The sequence below is a fragment of the Pelophylax lessonae genome, assembly GCF_965119305.1.
Source record: "Pelophylax lessonae genome assembly, chromosome: 4".
Classification (NCBI taxonomy): domain Eukaryota; kingdom Metazoa; phylum Chordata; class Amphibia; order Anura; family Ranidae; genus Pelophylax; species Pelophylax lessonae.
This window is the reverse complement of record NC_138771.1, coordinates 667,332,133-667,352,144: the sequence shown is the minus strand read 5'-3', so window position 1 is coordinate 667,352,144 and position 20,012 is coordinate 667,332,133. Positions and strand designations below refer to the sequence as shown.

The 20,012-nt window shown below is 43.0% G+C and overlaps 1 protein-coding gene across 1 annotated transcript in view; it reads right to left on the bottom strand.

Annotated features, from left to right (window-relative positions):
* Positions 1 to 254: 254 nt before the first annotated feature.
* LOC309552467 (NACHT, LRR and PYD domains-containing protein 3-like) overlaps positions 255 to 20,012 on the bottom strand; it is a 73,191-nt gene continuing 53,433 nt past the window's right edge. The window contains exons 7-11 of the mRNA XM_082253438.1: positions 10,342 to 10,488; positions 4,921 to 5,091; positions 2,432 to 2,605; positions 516 to 589; positions 255 to 413 (exon numbers count right to left, since the gene is read on the bottom strand). Of these exons, the coding sequence (XP_082109564.1) occupies positions 406 to 413; positions 516 to 589; positions 2,432 to 2,605; positions 4,921 to 5,091; positions 10,342 to 10,488 (574 nt within the window). The 3' untranslated portion in view covers positions 255 to 405. The remainder of the gene's footprint in view (positions 414 to 515; positions 590 to 2,431; positions 2,606 to 4,920; positions 5,092 to 10,341; positions 10,489 to 20,012) is intronic.

Here is a 20,012-nt window from a genome sequence, read left to right as displayed (position 1 = left end):
TAAGAACTTTTTTTTTTATGTGATTAATAGTCCCTGGGGTATGACCCAGAACCCTAGGCACTTTTTCAAAATTGTGTTTTTTGATTACCAAAGTTCGGGTCCCATTGATTTCAATGGGGTTCTGAAATCCGGGCCGAACTTTCGGGAAGTTCGGATGTTCTGGCCGAACCGAACTTTTGAAAAGTTCGATCATCCCTAATCATGAACAGGAATTTCCCAGCGAGCTGGTCCCATCAGTGGTGGCAGTTGTGGTGTGAAGATTCAGAAATCACATTTTTATTTTGTAGTAATAAATACATTAAGAAGTAACAATACAATATAAAATGGAGGAATCGAGGAAGGACAGATCACCACTCAGATCATTCCAGGATAATGTTCAGTAGATATCAGTCAGTAGAATCATCATCATCTGACTGTGAAGAAAAGGAAAATGATGAATAATTAGTGTCATGAACAGGTTAATCTGATATCATTCAATTCTGGACATTCTCTTCATATCAAGATCCATGTATTACCTGCAAAGTAGGAGGGAAACTCCCACAGACCATTTTTTAATCTTCTTCTGTGTATAGATGCAATCCAACATCTTCTAATCACACATAGAGGAATAAAAGGAGAGTATTAGATGAGGAAATGTTCCTGTGATGATGGAAAAGGGGGGCTCGTACTGTGCTTTGTAAGAAATGATGGAAAGGGGGGCTCGTACTGTGCTCTGTAAGAAATGATGGAAAAGGGGGGCTCGTACTGTGCTCTGTAAGAAATGATGGAAAAGGGGGCGCTTGTACTGTGCTCTGTAAGAAATTATGGAAAAGGGGGGCTCGTACTGTGCTCTGTAAGAAATGATGGAAAAGGGGGGCTCGTACTGTGCTCTGTAAGAAATGATGGAAAAGGGGGGCTCGTACTGTGCTCTGTAAGAAATGATGGAAAAGGGGGCGCTTGTACTGTGCTCTGTAAGAAATGATGGAAAAGGGGGAGCTCGTACTGTGCTTTGTAAGAAATGATGGAAAAGGGGGCGCTTGTACTGTGCTCTTTAAGAAATGATGAAAAAAGGGGGAGAGCTTATACTGTGCTCTGTAAGAAATGATGGAAAAGGGGGCGCTTGTACTGTGCTCTTTAAGAAATGATGAAAAAAGGGGGAGAGCTTATACTGTGCTCTGTAAGAAATGATGGAAAAGGGGGAGCTCGTACTGTGCTCTGTAAGAAATGATGGAAAAGGGGGGCTCGTACTGTGCTCTGTAAGAAATGATGGAAAAGGGGGAGCTCGTACTGTACTCTGTAAGAAATGATGGAAAAGGGGGAGCTCGTACTGTGCTCTGTAAGAAATGATGGAAAAGGGGGGCTCGTACTGTGCTTTGTAAGAAATGATGGAAAAGGGGGAGCTCGTACTGTGCTCTGTAAGAAATGATGGAAAAGGGGGAGCTCGTACTGTGCTCTGTAAGAAATTATGGAAAAGGGGGGCTCGTACTGTGCTCTGTAAGAAATGATGGAAAAGGTGGGCTCGTACTGTGCTCTGTAAGAAATGATGGAAAAGGGGGGCTCGTACTGTGCTCTGTAAGAAATGATGGAAAAGGGGAGCACGTACTGTGCTCTGTAAGAAATGATGGAAAAGGGGAGCACGTACTGTGCTCTGTAAGAAATGATGGAAAAGGGGGGCTTGTACTGTGCTCTGTAAGAAATGATGGAAAAGGGGGGCTCGTACTGTGCTCTGTAAGAAATTATGGAAAAGTGTATATGTGTGTGTGTGTGTGGGGGGGGGGGGGGGGGGCTAGTACCGTGCTCTGTATGAAATGAGAGTCATTTTTATACACACAAATTGGAAGTATTTTTCTGTCTTCCTGGAAATGTGTGCAATGTGTAATGTACAAATCTGCAGCCGTACAATGTACGTCAGTGGTCTCCTATGCTGGGAGTAGATCTGACTTAGATTGTATGTCGATGGCTGGATGTGTGATCTCATCTCTTATATTTCCCAGTATGCAAATTCACCAAACCATCCCCTATGTCCTCACACTATAGAGGTTTGAAAGGTGTTCCCATTTATAGGCACCCCACCACTTTGTGAATCTCCCACCTAATACTGAGGGGCCATCACCATGGCAGGGACCCACACACCCATGGACATCCACCTACTGGGATAGCAGACTGTATGCCTGCTATGCTGGACTGTCATGTGTACATGACACACATCTGATTTTTGTCTGCCGAAATCTGTTCTGACTGACGGAAAATCGGCCGTTGTGTTGACGGCCAACAAAAATTTTATAGCCTGCACACCAGATTTTTTTCGGCCGAAAAGTCGGAGTCGGAAGCATCATACTAACAAGCCGAAAAACGGCCGATCGGACGTTGGCCGAAAATTCCCAGCCAATAATCGATGCATGTGTACGAGGCATTAGTATATGTTTGTTACCCCCAATATGACAGTTCTTACCCTCTATTCACAGTGAAGCCGGCATTCCGGAGGACCTCACAACAACGTTTCACTTCTGAGTCTGACATCTTCTCATCATCATGCAATGTTATCCACAGTTTGGTCAGAGTTTGGTTTGTGATTAACATGGAGCAAAGATCATCACAGCACCATAATGGCACATTACATCTAATACTGGTGGGGAGAAGCAGGAAAGAGAGGTGAAATGTTCTTCCAGTAATGGGCAAAAGTAGACACATTCCAATGAACAATCAGTGGGCGGGGTCTTAGCAAATGAAATGTTGGGAGATTTGGATGGATGATTTCATGGAATATTGGTTGGACCTCCTCTGTGAAATGGAGGTGAGTTGTCACCCACCTGAAAAGTCTTAGTCTGGAGTTACACTGTTATGGGTACATTGCAGCGTACGTGGTAGTGCATACATTGGAGGTCTGAATGGCTCCATATAGATTCCCTTTCACACTAAACTGCAGCACATTAATGGGAACCAGCCACATGGGAAATAATGGCATTTCTACTTCTCATGCGTCTTCATGCAGCAAAATCCATGATGCTAAATGCACCGACAAGCAATGATAATATGTCAGTATATCAAACAATCAACTGGACAGTCGACCCTCGGGCGGAGTCGGGTGATGTCATTTCCTGTCTGGAATTGAAGCAGGAAGTGGTGCTAGTGAGTGATATTATCTACTGCCCAATTGGTTGCTTGACATGCTGACATATTATTGCTTGTCAGTCCATTTATTGTCAATAAAGAGAAAATTGTTTTGAAGGACATATTTCACTATTGGTGGCATTTTTATTTTGTTTGGAGTTCTATATCCAGCCAATCAGGAGGTACCAGATCCCTTAAAAGGAACTAGCAATTGTGACAGCTACACTTGTGGGAAGTACCCAGGGCTCATTGAGCACCCCAGAGGGGAGACAAGTACATGAGACTTCTACTATACATCTACATCTACTATATATGGGTCCAATACTTGAGATGAGCATTTCATCAGCACAGAGGTGGAGGACTCTGAATACACTTCATTTTGTAGTGAAACACTGGAGGTGGCACCATCATTGAGGAAGATTGGTCACAGAAATATGGACTTTCCTCTTATTTACAGTATATGCACCTCAATACATTCATTTTTAACCGCTTGCCGACTGCCCACAGTACATTTACTGCGGCAGTCAGCCCCTCACAGGCAAAGCGACGTAGGTCTACGTCGCTAGCCAGTGAGGGTCTCGGAAGCGAGCGCTCGCCGCCGGAAAGCGTGCTCCCGCTCCGTCACGGACCCCCCCCCGCGCGTGTGACCGGCGGACCCGATCGTCCGCCGGTCACTCGCGATCGTCGGTGGAGAGGGAGAAAGGCAGGCGGCTAATGTAAACAAGCCACCTGTCAATCTCCCCTGTGTAGAAATAGTGATCATACGGTTCTACTATGTAGGACCATTGATCACTGTTCCTACACCTCAAGCCACAGCCAATCACAGTTAGAATCACGCCCCTAGGGACACACATAACCCCTCCCTCTCAAAAAAAAAGTTAACCCCTTCACTGCCAGTGTAATTTTACAGTAACAGTGCATATGTATAGCACTGATTATTGTAGTAATGTCACTGGTACCCCCAAAAGTGTCAAAAATGTCAGTCAAGGGTCCGATCTGTCCGCCGCAATGTCGCAGTCCCGCAAAAAAAATCGCAGATCGCCGCCATTACTTGTTAAAAAACAAAACACCAAAAATGACAGAAACATAGGTAGCAGAAAACAAATTGGCCAAAAATTTAAAAAAAATTTAGATTTTTACATTTTTTTGGGGGGAATTTCATATAAAAAAATGTGAAAAATATTGTTATTTTTTCAAAATTGTCGCTATTTTTTTGTTTATAGCGCAAAAAGTAAAAATCGCACAGGTGATCAAATACCACCAAAAGAAAGCTCTGTTTGTGGGAAAAAAAGGACATAAATTCCGTTTGGGTACGGCGTCGCACGACCGCGCAATTGTCAGTTAAAATCTCACAGCGACGAATCGCAAAAAGTGGCCTGGACGTAAGACAGCAAAATCCTCCGGTGGTAAAGTGGTTAAAGACCTGCTTCCTGTCCTGATTAGCTAGGAGGATAACCAGGAAGACAATGGCGAATGTTGATTGGCTAATGTCACAAGTGGGTGGGCTCGAGGCGCAGTGCTCTGCTCCCCGAGCCCTCAGGCTCTAATCATGTGCTTCAAAAAAAAGCTTGTGGGAATCTGGAGATTAGGGGCCGGTGCATGGAGATTAGGGGGGCAGCACCCCTGGGCCCCTTATTGACCAGCCACCACTGGTTATCACTCAGTCTCCGTGGATCAGATAACCTTTATTGTGTTTTTATATCATCCAAAAAACAATCCACCTGGACATAGACATAAAGTCTGATATCTGATGGATCTCCGAGTCCCTATCACAGAAGATTTATACCAGAATACTGCAGAATATTATATCATTTATAGTATAATTCTCACCTCAGCTCCCGCAGAGTACAGCCAGGGTGTCTGAGCCCCTCACATAGAAGATTCATTCCAGAGTCTTGCAGATTATTATTAAGTATATAAAGTCTGATGAGGGATCGGTTAGTGATAAGAATGGAACGTAGATCATCATAACAGGAGGAAGTCAAATAACATTCTTCCAACCTAGAGACAAATACAGACACATGATAGCATATTAGGAAAATAACCAAAGACTATTAGGGTATTGACATCATAAAACTAAGACAAAAGGAAAAAAAAAAGGAAGAGGGCAAAGGGATCCCATCATCAAGGTGAGATAAGTCAGTAAAATCCATTTATGATGATCCATGGAAGGGGGGGGGGGGGATAAATATCTCCAGCAGTCCATTCACTCTGTAGAAAGCTTGTCTATGGAGTAGAATGTCCACCATATCACACAGAGAAATAATGTGCGCATTCTAAAACGAGAGCCGACAAGGCCTGACATAAGGTGGACTCAAGGGAAAACTTGGTTAGGAAATGGTCCATAAGTCTTTGGTGAAGTCAGGCTTCTGCAGAGATGTATAGTAACTAAGTAGAACTACTTCACTACTGTACTTAAGTACGGAAAGGCGGTATCTGTACTTTCCTAGAGTAGAATTTTTTTCTCCTACTTCCACTTTTACTTCACTACATTTTTTCGATGATTTCAATACTTCTACTCCAATATTTTTTTTTTGTGCTGCATAGTTACTCGTTACTATTATAAAAATGACCACTGCCAGAACAGTAGATGGCAGGTTTCATGAAGCTCAAAACGTGTATTATCAGCGCATACGAAAATAAATGCTACTGTATGTATAAATAAAAGCTGCATCTGAAATAATAAAAAACAATATGATGTTCAAACTTTTGACTTCTTTCTTTAATAACTACATAACACAGTACTTGTACTTTTACTTTCAGTACTTGAGTAGCAAAATTTAAAAAAAAACTACTTGCAATACTTAAGTACAAAAAATGTTGAATACTTTAGTACTTCTACTCTTTTTGATCGAGCACTTCCACTTCTACTCAAGTCACTTTTTGATCGCGCACTTGTACTTTTACTCAAGTATGGGTTTCAAGTACTTTATACAACTCTGGCTTCTGCAGATAGAATTATTAGCACAGACAGACATGAGAAAAAGTCCACTTTCTTGTTGATATCACCTAGAAAAACTGAAACTCGAAAATAGGTAAAACTCCTCAGAAGGAAAATATAAGGAGGAAGATCCTCATGAGAGGAGAGCTCTACTCAGTTTACAGAGAAATAGGTTGTCGTGACGGAATCAAACAGAAAGGAACAAAATAAAATACAATAAGATAATGTTGCTTTAAGATGAAGCTGCTTGATGATTCCAGATGTGAGGACACCTAAGAGCAGAGAAGTGATCACATTCGCCAGTCCTCAGGAGGGATGTGTTGGAGCTGGAGAGAGTCCAGAGAAGGGCAACTAAACTAATAAGGGGATTGGAGGACCTTAATTATGAGGAGCGTCTGCAATCGCTTGATTTATTCTCCCTGTCCCTGGAGAAGAGACGCCTGAGAGGGGACATGATAGCAATTTATAAATATCTCAATGGTGATCTCAGCATAGAAAAAAAGCTATTCAGTCCAAAGGATTGCATGAGGACTTGAGGGCATACAATGCGATTAGAGGAGAGGCGTTTTAACCTCAGGCAATGCAGGGGGTTCTTTACTGTTAGGGCTACACGATTGTGGAATTCTCTACCACAAGAGGTGGTTTCTGCGTTTAGTATGGTGACTTTCAAAAGACTCTTGGACGTACATCTCAAGGATCAGAACATTCAGGGGTATGAGAGATGATTACGGCCACACACACCTACACAGGTTGAACTGGATGGACTATTGTCTTTACTCAACTACTATGTAACATTAGATGATTCTCCTGAGGTTCTGGCAGGCCTTGACAGGTGGGTGAAGCAGAAAGCAAGCCAGGGCGGGGGTCAAACACAGGAAGTCAGTCAGGAGCAGAGGCAGAAGCGTGGTAGAGATCAAGCCGGGGTCAAACAGAGGAAGTCAGTCAGGAATAAGGCAGGAGCAGGTCCATGGAGCAAGCGGTGCTCAGAACCAAAGGAAAAGCCAGAGCAGGTCAGGGCAAGTTGGGTCAGTAACAGGTAATCGAGCAGAAGCAGAAGCACAAATCACAGGAATACACGATACAGGGCTGACGATAATCCAGCAATTTGTGAGAGCAACTGGTGTCCTTATATAGGCCAGTGAATACTGGCAATTAGCATGCTTTGCGTACGCCAGTTCGCCGTCATGCACGCAGATTGGCCATTGCGTGCCGTTCGCTGATGCACATGCATGAATTACCGCGGCCATATTGGACATTGCCGTATTTGCCTGGTCTTCTCAGGAATCGTCCCTGACAGGACCCCCTTTTCTTTTTGTGGTATAGAAAGGGGCATTTCATCTGAGAGAGGCAGAGATTCACACTGAAAACTGAATAACTAACCGCTTGCCGACCGCCACACGACTATTTACTGCGGCGGTCAGCCCCTCACAGGCAGAGCGACGTAGTACTACGTCGCTAGCCTGTGAGGGTCTAGGGAGCGAGCGCCCGCCCCCGGAGGCGCGCTCCCGCGTGGTCACGGAGCCCCCCCCGCGCGTGTGACCGGCGGACCCGATTTCCGCCGGTCACTCGGCGATCGACGGTGCAGAGGGAGAAAGGCAGGCGGCTGATGTAAACAAAGCCGCCTGTCATTCTCCCCTGTGTAGAAACAGCGATCATACGGTTCTACTATGTAGGACCGTTGATCACTGTTCCTACAGCTCAAGCCACAGCCAATCACAGTTAGAATCACTCCCCTAGGGACACACACAGCCCCTCCCTCTCTTAAAAAGTTAACCCCTTCACTGCCAGTGTAATTTTACAGTAACAGTGCATATGTATAGCACTGATTACTGTAGTAATGTCACTGGTAACCCCAAAAGTGTCAAAAATGTCAGTCAAGGGTCCGATCTGTCCGCCGCAATGTCGCAGTACCGCAAAAAAATCGCAGATCGCCGCCATTACGAGTTAAAAAAAACAACAAAAATGACAGAAATCTTTCCGTTTGTTAGTAAACGCGATAAATTTTGCACAAACCAATCAAAATACGCTTTTTGCGATTTTTTTTTACCAAACATATGTAGCAGAAAACAAATTGGCCGAAAATGTTAAAACATTTAGATTTTTACATTTTTTTAGGGGGGAATTTCATATAAAAAAAATGTGAAAAATATTGTTATTTTTGCAAAATTGTCTCTCTTTTTTTGTTTATAGCGCATGATCAAAAAATCACATAGATGATCAAATATCACCAAAAGAAAGCTCTGTTTGTGGGAAAAAAAGGACGTCAAATTAGTTTAGGTACAGCGTCGCACGACCGCGCAATTGTCCGTTAAAGTCACGCAGTGCCGAATCGCAAAAAAAACCCTGGTCGGAATGGTGGTAAGATCTTCCGGGGCTTAAGTGGTTAAAGCCGAAGGTGTGGTGGATCTCGGCCTCAACCATCGCTGGGATGGGAATCTCCACCTCACATAGCTTGTAAGTTGGGATTTGATGTGTAATTGTTATTGATGGGAATGATTTCTGTAATCCTGTATTCTATTCATGTCACCTCTCATTTCATTGTGTGTTCAATTTCCATCTCGTTACATGGACATAGATCTGCTTATTAATTCATGATAATTGTAAACCCGTCCGTGGCTGTGTGAAGTTGGCGGTCATCTAATGGGGTGTTGTTGAACCTAACACCTAAGACTGAATGGCTGAAACGCGTCAGCTTCTCTGTTGGGATGATTTTTACCCATGTGTGAAAATAAATTGGGATTTGTATTTTGGAAGTTGACAGTGATGATGACTTCTCATTACAAACATTTCATTGTGAATAACAAACAAAATACAATAAGATGAAGCTGACTGCCCAACTCTACATAGTATAATATGTGGTTGTGGAGGGACACCGGAGGGGATTTATCTCCATAGGATACGAACTTCATACCTGAACAGAACCCCCACCAGGAGCAGAGAGGGGGAGATAGGCACTCAATGCCAAGAGCCAGGACAGAGGAAGCCTTGGGACTTCTTACGGCAGACAAGGACTGACTCATTAAGGGGATGCGAGTTAAGGTTCATAGTTTATTTTAGTGATGGGGAGGGGTACATTTCCAGGATTGAACAACGACTACAGAAGTGAGGCAATGACAGATAAGATTTCTGGAGTATAAGTTGTATTGGTTATGGGACGGCCTTTTCTACAAAATTGAGAGCTGTCTTATGTCTTTGTCTTCAGAGGAATTTATCGTGTTTTCTGTCTTTATTATGGTCAGGACAAAACATTACAATTATAGATTTGTAAATATGAAATATTTTGTAAAAATAATTAGCATTTTAATTTCCAGCCATCAGGTGGAGCCTTCCATATATCCAGTGAAGGGACTATCCTGGGGTGATACACAGAGATGAAACAAATTCTCCTACATAAGTCGTACCTGTCCATCTATAGTCTTCTCTTCTCTACATCTGTTCAAATTGCTGAATTTATAAGCTTGTCTGAATGCTCAATAAAAAATGGGCAAGAGCTGAAGTTACACTCTGCAGAGCTCAGTAAGGAGAGCTCTAAGAGCTGATTGGAGGGATGAGACACAATCCCATTCACACACCTCACAGGGACAGAGCCGAGGCTGGTAATCAGCTGGAGGTCCCTCCCCTTTCACCATTTTTATCTTGGTGTCAGGAAAACTTGCCTGAAGTGATTCATGCTGATAGCAGAGGAAGGAGGCAGCAGCCAAAAGTTACACTTAGTGCTTTTAATTGAGACAAGTACACACTATAGAGGGATATGCTTTGTTCTTATTTCATGTCTGAGGTTTACCATCACTTTAAGTCTCAATTCAACATATTTAGCGGCCTCTCCTTCCTTGGCTCACTGTACAAATCATGTTATTTCCAGAGCTCAGAAGCTCAAGCTGTAATTTCCACTCACAACTGATTGGCTCAGCAATAGGAGGAGAGGGGACTGCAGATTGCTGAAACCCACCTGAGGGACTTCACTGGATATTCTGTGAAAATTGAGGATGGATTTAACCGAGGTGTCTGCAGCTACTGAGGTCAGTGAGGGTTTGTTTTAAAGCTTATTTGCTGCTTGTTAAGAATATGGATGTTCATCCCTTATGTATATAGCCAGCCACTGTTCTACTTTAAGAGGAAGCCCAAATCCTATGTATAAGATTACAATGAGGAAGATTCCCTTAGAGAGAGGAGAAGACATGATAAGAGGACAGGGGATGGAAGATTCTACATCAGTGAGGAAAGAGGACACCCAGAGATATAAGGAAACACTGAGAGATGGGAACAATCACAGGACATCACATCACTGCAGGATTACAAATTTCTCTTACCATAATTCCTGAATTTTACTCTCTGGGTCAATCAGAAAGGAAAGAGTATCAGACTCCATTATATATCTTGAAGAGGGGGACTCTTCTTCATCTTCTGCTTTGTCCTCTCCTGGACAATCTTTACTGGAAATAGAACATGCCTCAAGCCTAAAGTACAATAATGAGATAATAATTACCACCAAGAATGTATGACCTCTGACAACAAGAACAACAATGTAACAACCAAGATTTCCCTTCCACATGGCTGCTTTCCGTCTGGCTCTACAGTCTACAGTCCACTATACTTTGCCTAGCACCTACATTGTAGGGTGCTACAAACCAGTTTGGTTCCAATTATAAAATACAGTCCAGACATTCCCACATCTGCAGACAATGGGCCTCTCCAATGTTGGGATTAGAGTTGGGTGAACAGTTTAAGCCGAGCAAAAGGTTAGCCTGAACATTGCTTCTTCCCCTGTTCAGCGAACACCCAAATTTGTGGGGTGCTTGGCGGGTTGTTAGCCTGCCGAGTGCCCTACAATGCACTATGCACTGCACAGTGCATTCCAGAGCCCTAATTGTATGAAGCAATGCACCTGGCCACTAGTGAGGTGCAAGGGTTTAACCAGGGCACAGAGCACTGTCAGAGCCCTGTATGGACAAAGTAATGATGACTTTGTCCAATCACAACTCAGTGCTAATAGTCCCACCCCACACTATAAAAGGTTCCTTCCCACAGGAACCTTTTGCAGTGTGTTGTTGAAATGGAGATTGATAGAGCAGAGCTCTGTTTGCTACTAGTGAGTTGGTGTGTTATTTTGACTGAGTGTAGAGTGTTAGTGTAGTGTGAGTATAGTGTAGAGTGTTAGTGTAGTGTGCGTATAGTGTAGAGTGTTGATGTAGTGTGAGTATAGTGTAGAGTGTTATTGTAGTGTGAGTATAGTGTAGAGTGTTATTGTAGTGTGAGTATAGTGTAGAGTGTTATTGTAGTGTGAGGATAGTGTAGAGTGTTATTGTAGTGTGAGGATAGTGTAGAGTGTTATTGTAGTGTGAGTATAGTGTAGAGTGTTATTGTAGTGTGAGGATAGTGTAGAGTGTTATTGTAGTGTGAGTATAGGGTAGAGTGTTAGTGTAGTGTGAGTATAGTGTAGAGTGTCAGTGTAGTGTCAGTAAAGTGTGTCAGTGTAGTGTGAGTATAGTGTAGAGTGTCAGTGTAGTGTCAGTAAAGTGTGTCAGTGTAGTGTGAGTATAGTGTAGAGTGTCAGTGTAGTGTGAGTAAAGTGTGTCAGTGTAGTGTGAGTATAGTGTGGGCCCGTTCCTGCACCCAGCAAGAGTAACTGTGAGGGGTTGGTTACGGTGTTCAGGCACCAGCAACAGCAAAGGCCCAATTTTTGAAACCTGTATGACAAGCACATGTGATTTCAAATTTGTATGGAATTCTTACCAGCAGCTCCCATTCCTGCGCCCAGCAAGAGTAACTATGAGAGGTTACGGTGTTCAGGCACCACCAACACCAAAGGCCCAATTTCAGTTTCAGTTCCTGCCGATACTAACCTTACAGGTCCCCCTCACTCCAGCCGGTTTCCATAGCTGCCACCCAACCTTGGCCAGGTCACATGGCAGCACAGCGCCCCCACTAGATCACTGATCAGAACACATACAACACTTGATCTTTGCCAATTTCAAATTTGTATGTAATTTTTACCAGCAGGGCCTGTTCCTGCGCCCAGCAAGAGTAACTGCGAGAAGTTGCGGTGTTCAGGCACCACCCACACCCAAGGCCCAATTTTTCTGCACCTCTATGACAACTGACAAGCACATGCGATTTCCAAATTGGTATGGAATTTTTACCAGCAGGGCCCGTTCCTGCGCCCAGCAAGAGTAACTGCGAGGGATTAAGGTGTTCAGGCACCACCAACCTCCGAGGCCCACTTTTTCTTCACCTGTATGACAAGTACAAAGTACATGGCATTTGAAACTTGTATGTATATTTGTATATGACATTTTTTGCTTTAGAAATGTCAGTATTACTGCAGCAGGCTACATACATCGTAGAGATGCACTACTTTACAGGCACATTCAGGGGATCCCCCAGGCACGATATTTGAAGGAATTTTTCATTTTTATAGTTTCACTTTAAGCCTCATTAAAATCAGTAAATCACTGCTCCTTAAAAAGGATCATTTTTAAAAGCCTTTTTTTCATTGCTACATGTTCCCCAGGTCAGTACCCGGACCACCATACACTTTTTTGGGGCAATAACTTGCATTTAAGCCTTCAAAAATGAGGCCGTTTGATTTTCGAGGTTCGAGTTCCATAGGCTTGTTTGTTTGTTCGAACAAACTTTTCCTTTGTTCTGGTGCGAACTGAACCGGGGGGAGTTCGGCTCATCACTAGTGGCTAAAGGGGAGGGGAAGCAAATGGACGAATATCTGGGCAATGGGAAATACTGTTGTTATGTAGCGGTATCAGCCAAATGATCAGACCAGTGGTGATGTGCAATTTCTACTTTACTTAACAATGAGAATCGGCAATAAGAGGAGTAGGGAAACAGGCATAAAACATATGAAAACAATTCTACTTCAGTTCTACTAATGGCCACTGGATGGCAGCAGAGTGGTCTGAGTTCAGTTTACTGATAGGATAGAGAGCTGAATAATCTCACGTGTCCAAGATATTAATCGTTCGTTCAGCAGACTATGAGCTGAGGGGATTTCCTCCTGGCACAGACTTTACACTGGCACTGCTGATGCTGACTTTGGTCAGGAGACTCTGGGGGCTGTAGATAGGACCACCCCACTGCTTGAATAGTTTCTCGCCATGGACTGTAACAGAGTCCTCTCCAGTGACTGGAGCTGGGATAGATGCTGCTTGCTCTTTTACTCACTGCTGGTGGCCCACACACCAGACTTATCAGGTGAGGACCCAGCACCTGGGGAAAGCTCACTTGCCCAGTCACTGCTGTCCCATCAGGCAGGATCTCTCTGAGCACTGGAAGCTGGGAGGAGTTGGCGTTTATACTCCCTGGGCGTGTCCAGGAGCTCAGGGGATGCTGGGAGCCCAGAGGATTGTGGGGAGTTGAGTTAAAGGGACTTGCACCTGAATCTGGATAAAGGGGCACACCACTACACTGGTAGCTATGGTAACTAAGTGGCTTGTTAGTAATCAATGTGGAAATATTGGCATGAGTGATAAGATTGAAAAATATATACAGGTATATACTACAAAAAGGATAAATGAAGTGTGATGAGAAAAAAATGATATATATATATATATATATATATATATATATATATATATATATATATACATATACATATACATATACATATATATATACTGGATAGATAGATAGATAAAAAAAATAAAAATATAGAAAAATAAAATAACAATGAAAAATAATAAAAATGAAAATAAACATAAAAATAAAATAACAGAAATATGAATACAAATGATGGTAAAAAAATGTGTGTATATATATATATATATATATATATATATATATACATACTTAATGTATACTTAATGTATATATGAGAAGGGACACCAATTATCGGTGTAGAAAGACTAATAGAGAAAAATAGGGGGGAGGGGGGGGGAATTATCATTGTGTTAAGGTTGATTATCACATGGAAAATCTGAAATACTAAAATACTGGGTAAGGATTGGTAAGATACAACAGATATAAATGGAGTAGTATAAATATATAATCAAGTGGTCTGCAGAACATACCAATGTGGGTACATAAAATACGTAAATAATGCTTATAGTATATAAATTACAACATACAAAAAACATCATACTGCTAGATATACACCGAGGGTTCCGCAATGAACATGCAATCACAACGTATATACATGTGCGTACAAACACATACACACATGCAAAAGGGGGGGGGATATCAAGAGGATACTTATACAGTATAGGAGGCTACTTACAAGAAAATGTATACGACCACCACCCCCATATAGGTGTGGGATGGCGTAGTGAACAAAAAAGGCAGGATGATATCAAGGCTGATGAAGGTAATGAGGAGGGCTAATGCTTTAGATGGACACATTATCACCCGCCACCCCCACGGGAGCTGAAAGATATCTGGAACTGAGGCAAAAGAAGAGTGATGCATAGGAAAAGGAAAAGGGGAGGGATTATTACATATGATACACTCAGATTACAGTGGCTAACTCCATGCTTTCATTTAGCCCTCCAGGTGAGAGGGTATCCAGGTAGTAAATCCAAAAAGTTTCTCTGGCGCATAATTTCTTGAATTTCTCTGCGTTAGAGAGCACTTTTGGCATCTGTTCTATCACCCAGACTTTAAGTCCGGCTGTAGATTTTTGGTGGAACTCGAGAAAGTGTCTGGGGACACTGTGCTTATCTTTGCCTTCTACAATGAGATGTCTATGTTCACCGAACCGTCGCTGGAGAGTGCGAATGGTTCAGCCCACATAGATAAGTCCAGAGGAGCAGGTAAGACCATAGACTACAAAGTCAGAGGAACAGTTAAAAAGTTATCAAATTGAAACGTCCTGCTCCTGGCACAGAAATTCTTTTGGCCATGGTGTACAAAAGCACAAGTTTTACAGAGTGCCTTGTGGCACAGGTACATACCCACTAAAGGAATAAGTGTCAAGGGGAGGGAGTGCAAGTTTACTTGGGGCTATTTTATTCTTAAAATTCGGGGCTCTCTGGTAAGTGATCTTTGGACAGTCAGAGATGGCACCTTGGAGGAGGGGGGTCCTCTAATAGTATGTTCCAGTGTTTGGCAAGTATCCTTTCCATTTTTTTATGCTGAAAGTGGAAAGTGGTGGTAAAACGAACAGACTGATCAAAAGGTGCACTATTAGACTTGGGGGTTTATCATCTAGGTAAAAACTGCAGGCTTGATCTACCAAAGGCTTAGGGTACCCTTTTGTCAGAGAATTTGTTTTTGAGCGGTATGTTGAGTTTAATGTAGTCCATAGTTCTAGTACAGTTCTGTCTGAGATGACAGAACTGTCCCTTAGGTATGTTATTCTTCCATTGTGGGAGATGGCAGCTGTCATAATGTGGAAAAGAGTTGCCTGCTGTGGGTTTAGTGTAGTTCTCATGAATAGTACCCTCAGAGTGGCCTAATAGGAGGTCTAGGAACGGCAGGGAAGGAGAGTCTTGTTCAAAAGTGAAGGATAAACCATATGGGTTCTGATTACAGTGGTTGACAAAGGAACTGATTAAATCTCTGGGGCCATCACAGATGATGAGGATATCATCGATATATCGTCCGAATATTTCAGATTTTCCATGTGATAATCAACCTTAAGACTATGATGATCCTTCCTCCCCGTCACCCCCCCTCTTTTTTGCCTTTTGCCTTCTACACTGACAATTGGTGTCCCTTGTCCCATTATCAATGGGGAATAACTACACCCCTTTCTCTTCTTTCACATTTTATATACATTAAGTATATATATATATACATATATATACACACATATTATATATATATATATATATATATATATATACAGGGCTTTTTTTCTCAGAGAATAGGTGCAGGAACTCCCTCCTTCTGAGTCACTTCTTGTCTCCGCCCCTACCCACCTCCGAGCACCGTCCCTTAGTACCACCCCCTACCAGCCTCCCAGCACTGCCTCATTTAGAGAATACAAAGCCAAGTATCATTATGTCGTGCTAATTAATATGTATGGAATTTGGTAGTGATTACAAGAAAAGCAGTAAAATAGATCCCCAGCAACAAATTTCCCCAGCAATAATAGACCTCCCCAGCAACTTTGGACCCCTGCAACAAAATATCACTCCAGCAACAATTGACTCCCAGCAGCAAGAACAGATCTCCCAGCAGCCAGCATCAATAGACTCTCCAGCAGCCAGGAACAATAGACCCCTCCCTCAACAGTAGATCCCTTGCAACAACAATTGACCCCACCAGCAACAATAGGCCACCACACAAAACTGAATTCTCTCCAGCAATAATAGATCTCCCAACAGCCAGCATCAGTAGACCTTCCATCACACTCCACCCCAGCACCCCTTGCCATTACATACATTCAGTGCTGGAGGTGCCGTAACTGCGTTCCCCCGCGTTCCTGCTGAAAAAATCCCCTGTATATATATATATATGTATATATATATGATCTCCATTTTTTAGCATCGTTTTTATTCTTATTTCTACTATTTTATTTTTATGCTTATTTTCATTTTTATTATTTTTCATTTTTATTTTTATATTTTTTCAATCTTTATATATATATATATATATTGTGACAGGAAGTCAGGTAAATCTGTGGATGTAGTCACAGACAGGAGATACATTTCCACCTGGTTTGGAAAGTTCACCAATTACTATAGGGTGTTGGCTGCAGAGATAGCCAGCAGGAAGTTGAAAACCATTCAGCTGTTCAGAATGAGGAAATGAAGGCCTCTATAATTTGTCCAAAGGAAGTCTAAGGATTGCTGCCTCCTGCCGCTGTGTGGGCGTGGGGAGAGGAGGACAGTCAGATGTGTTGCCCCCTGAAAGCTGTGTGAGCATGGGGAAGACCTCCTGAAGCGATGTGGCTGAGGAGGGTAACAAGTGTGAAGACTACTCAAGGTGAGGTCTTGGACTATTTCTATGTGGAAATAAATAAATGCAATAAATGTTCTATGTGAAGAGAAAAGCAAAGGGACCTGTTCAATGTGAAGAGGAAAAGGGACATGTTCAATGGACATTTGTTAGGTGAAAAGAAAAACATGGACTATTAGTGTCTGCTGTAGGAAAGCAAAGTTTGCCCAACAGTAGGTTGGAGACAGACTCCGTAGGTAGGTTCCTGTATGTGAGAAGGTAGCCGCCCACAGTGGCAAGGATTTATTTTGTGTTTTATTTTATTTTGGATGTTTTTGCTGCATGCACTGACAAGAAGAAAATTGCATGAATAAACCAAAGTGTTGTTTGAAACCACTTCTCGGCTGTCTCCCTGTGTAACGAACCCCCCCCAAGGGGTCATCCACACCTACCACCGAGCTAATCTCCCACAATATACATATATATTTTTTTTTCATTTTTTTTTTATCACACTTCATTTATCCTTTTTGTAGTGTACATAGTGTATATTTTTCAATCTCATCACTCATGCCAATATTTCCACATTGATTACTAACAAGCCACTTAATTACCATAGCTACCAGTATATCCCATTGCCCGAATATTCGTCCATTTGCTTCTCCTCCCCTTTAGCCACATGTATATATAGACACCTATGCCTTAGCTCCAGTATCCATTATTCCCATTGCTTGAAGAAGGAGCGCAGCTGCCCATTCCACCACAGCACGCATGCTTGGAAACGCGTCGCGCAATCGTGACGTCATCTCTCTCCGCTGCCGGGTCCCTGCGTTGCAGACCTCGCTCTGAACTAGTTCCTGCTTTGCAATTCCAAGGACACTACAGTCGAAGATCGAGTTGACCTCTCTGGATACTTTTTACATGCCTTTATTTTACCCACTAAATGTGAGTTGTGAATCCGTCTACCTGTGTTTAACCTCTTTACGATCGCCCGCCGAAGATGTACTGTGGCAGGCGGCCGCTTCCAGGTGAATCGCCGTACATGTACGGTGCTCGCTCTAGGGAGGCTAGGGGGTGAGCGCGTGCCACCGGTGGCACGCTCCCACCCCCGCTTATCAGCGGGGAAGCCGATGCATGGGTCAGGTGGCTCTGATTGCTGCCTGACACCCGCGACCGCTCCCCGCTGAGAGAGAAGGACGGTCAGCTCTCTGAAATGATCACAGAGCTCCTGTGATCCCTCTATATAGGATCACATGTCTCTAAGGTAATTTAAGAAGCCCCACCCCCATACAGTTAGAATCACTCCCCTAGGCTCACATTTAACCCCTTGATTACCCACAATGTTAACCCCTCCCCTGCCAGTGTCATTATTACAGTAACAGTGACATATGTATAGCACTGATTACTGTAGTAATGTCACTGGTAACCCCAAAAGTGTCAAAAATGTCAGTCAGGGATCCGATCTGTCCGCTGAAACGTCGCAGTCCCGCTAAAAATTTCAGATCGCCACCATTACTAGTGAAAAAAAAAAAAACAATAAAAATGACATAAATCTTTCCCGTAGTTAGTAAACGCAAACCAATCAAAATACGCTTATTCCGTTTTTTTTTTTACCAAAAATATGTAGCAGAAAACAAATTGGCCTAAAATGTTAAAAAATGTTGATTTTTAATTTTTTTTTCGAGAATGTTATATAGCAGAATGTGAAAAATATAATTTTTTTTTTTTTTCAGAATTGTCGCTCTTTTTTTGTTTATAGCGCAAAAAATTAAAATCACACAGGTGACCAAACACTACCAAAAGAAAGCTCTGTTTGTGGGGAAAGGACGTCAATTTTCTTTGGGTACAGTGTCGCACGACCGTGCAATTGTCTGTTAAATTAACGCAGTGCCGAAACACGAAATAGGGCCTGGTCATTAACCACTTAAGCCCCGGAAGATTTTACCCCCTTCCTGACCAGGGGGTTTTTTGTGATTTTTTTACTGCGTGACTTTAACTGACAATTGCGCGGTCGTACGACGCTGTACCTAAACAAATTTGACGTACTTTTTTTCCCCACGAACAGAGCTTTCTTTTGGTGGTATTTGATCACCTGTGCAATTTTTTGATCATGCACTATAAACAAAAAAAGAGCGTCAATTTCGCAAAATAACAATATTTTTCAAATTTTTTTATATGAAACCCCCCCCCCCCCCCACCAAAAAAAATGTAAAAATCAAAATTTTTTAACATTTTCAGCCAATTTGTTTTAGGCTACATATGTTTGGTAAAAAAATTGCAAAAAGCGTATTTTGATTGGTTTGCGCAAAAGTTATCGCGTTTACTAACAAAGGGAAAGATTTTTGTCATTGTTGGTGTTTTTTTTTTAACGCGTAATGGCGGCAACCTGGGATTTTTTTTTTGCAGGACTGCGACATTGCGGCGGACAGATCGGACCCTTGACTGACATTTTTGACACTTTTGGGGTTACCAGTAAAATTACTGCAGTAATCAGTGCTATACATATGCACTGTTACTGCAAAAATGACACTGGCAGGGAAGGGGTTAACTGTATTGGAGAGGGAGGGGTTAAGTGTGTCCTAGGGGCGTGTTTCTAACTGTGATGGGACATGGCTACTAGTGTAAAAACAGAGATCAATGGTCCTACATAGTAGAACCGTCTGATCTCCATTTTTACACAGGGGAGAATGACAGGCGGCTTGTTTACATTAGCCGTCTGCCTTTCTCCCTTCACCGGGGACGATCGCGAGTGACCGGCGGACATCGGATCTGCCGGTCACAGGCACTGACTTGTCAGGGAACGAGCCGGGGCGGGCGCGCGCCTCAGCGGGCGTGCGCTCGCCCGCTATTGGCTCACAAGCCGGTGACAGGCTACTGACGTACCGGTACGTCACTTTGCCTGAAAGGGGCTGACCGCCGCAGTATATATACTTGCGGCGGTCGGCAAGTGGTTAAGGGGGTAAATCCTTCCGGTCTTAACCACTTACCACAAAGTAACGTATATTTACGTCGGCAAACTTTGCGGTGTTATACCGGGGTGATGCCTCTAGCATCACCCCGGTACCGTTGTTTACAGCCGGTGTCGTGTCGAGGAATGCCCTCCGTCGGATAATGCCCGGGTCGGACTGCGCATGCTCCGTAAGTGACGTCACCC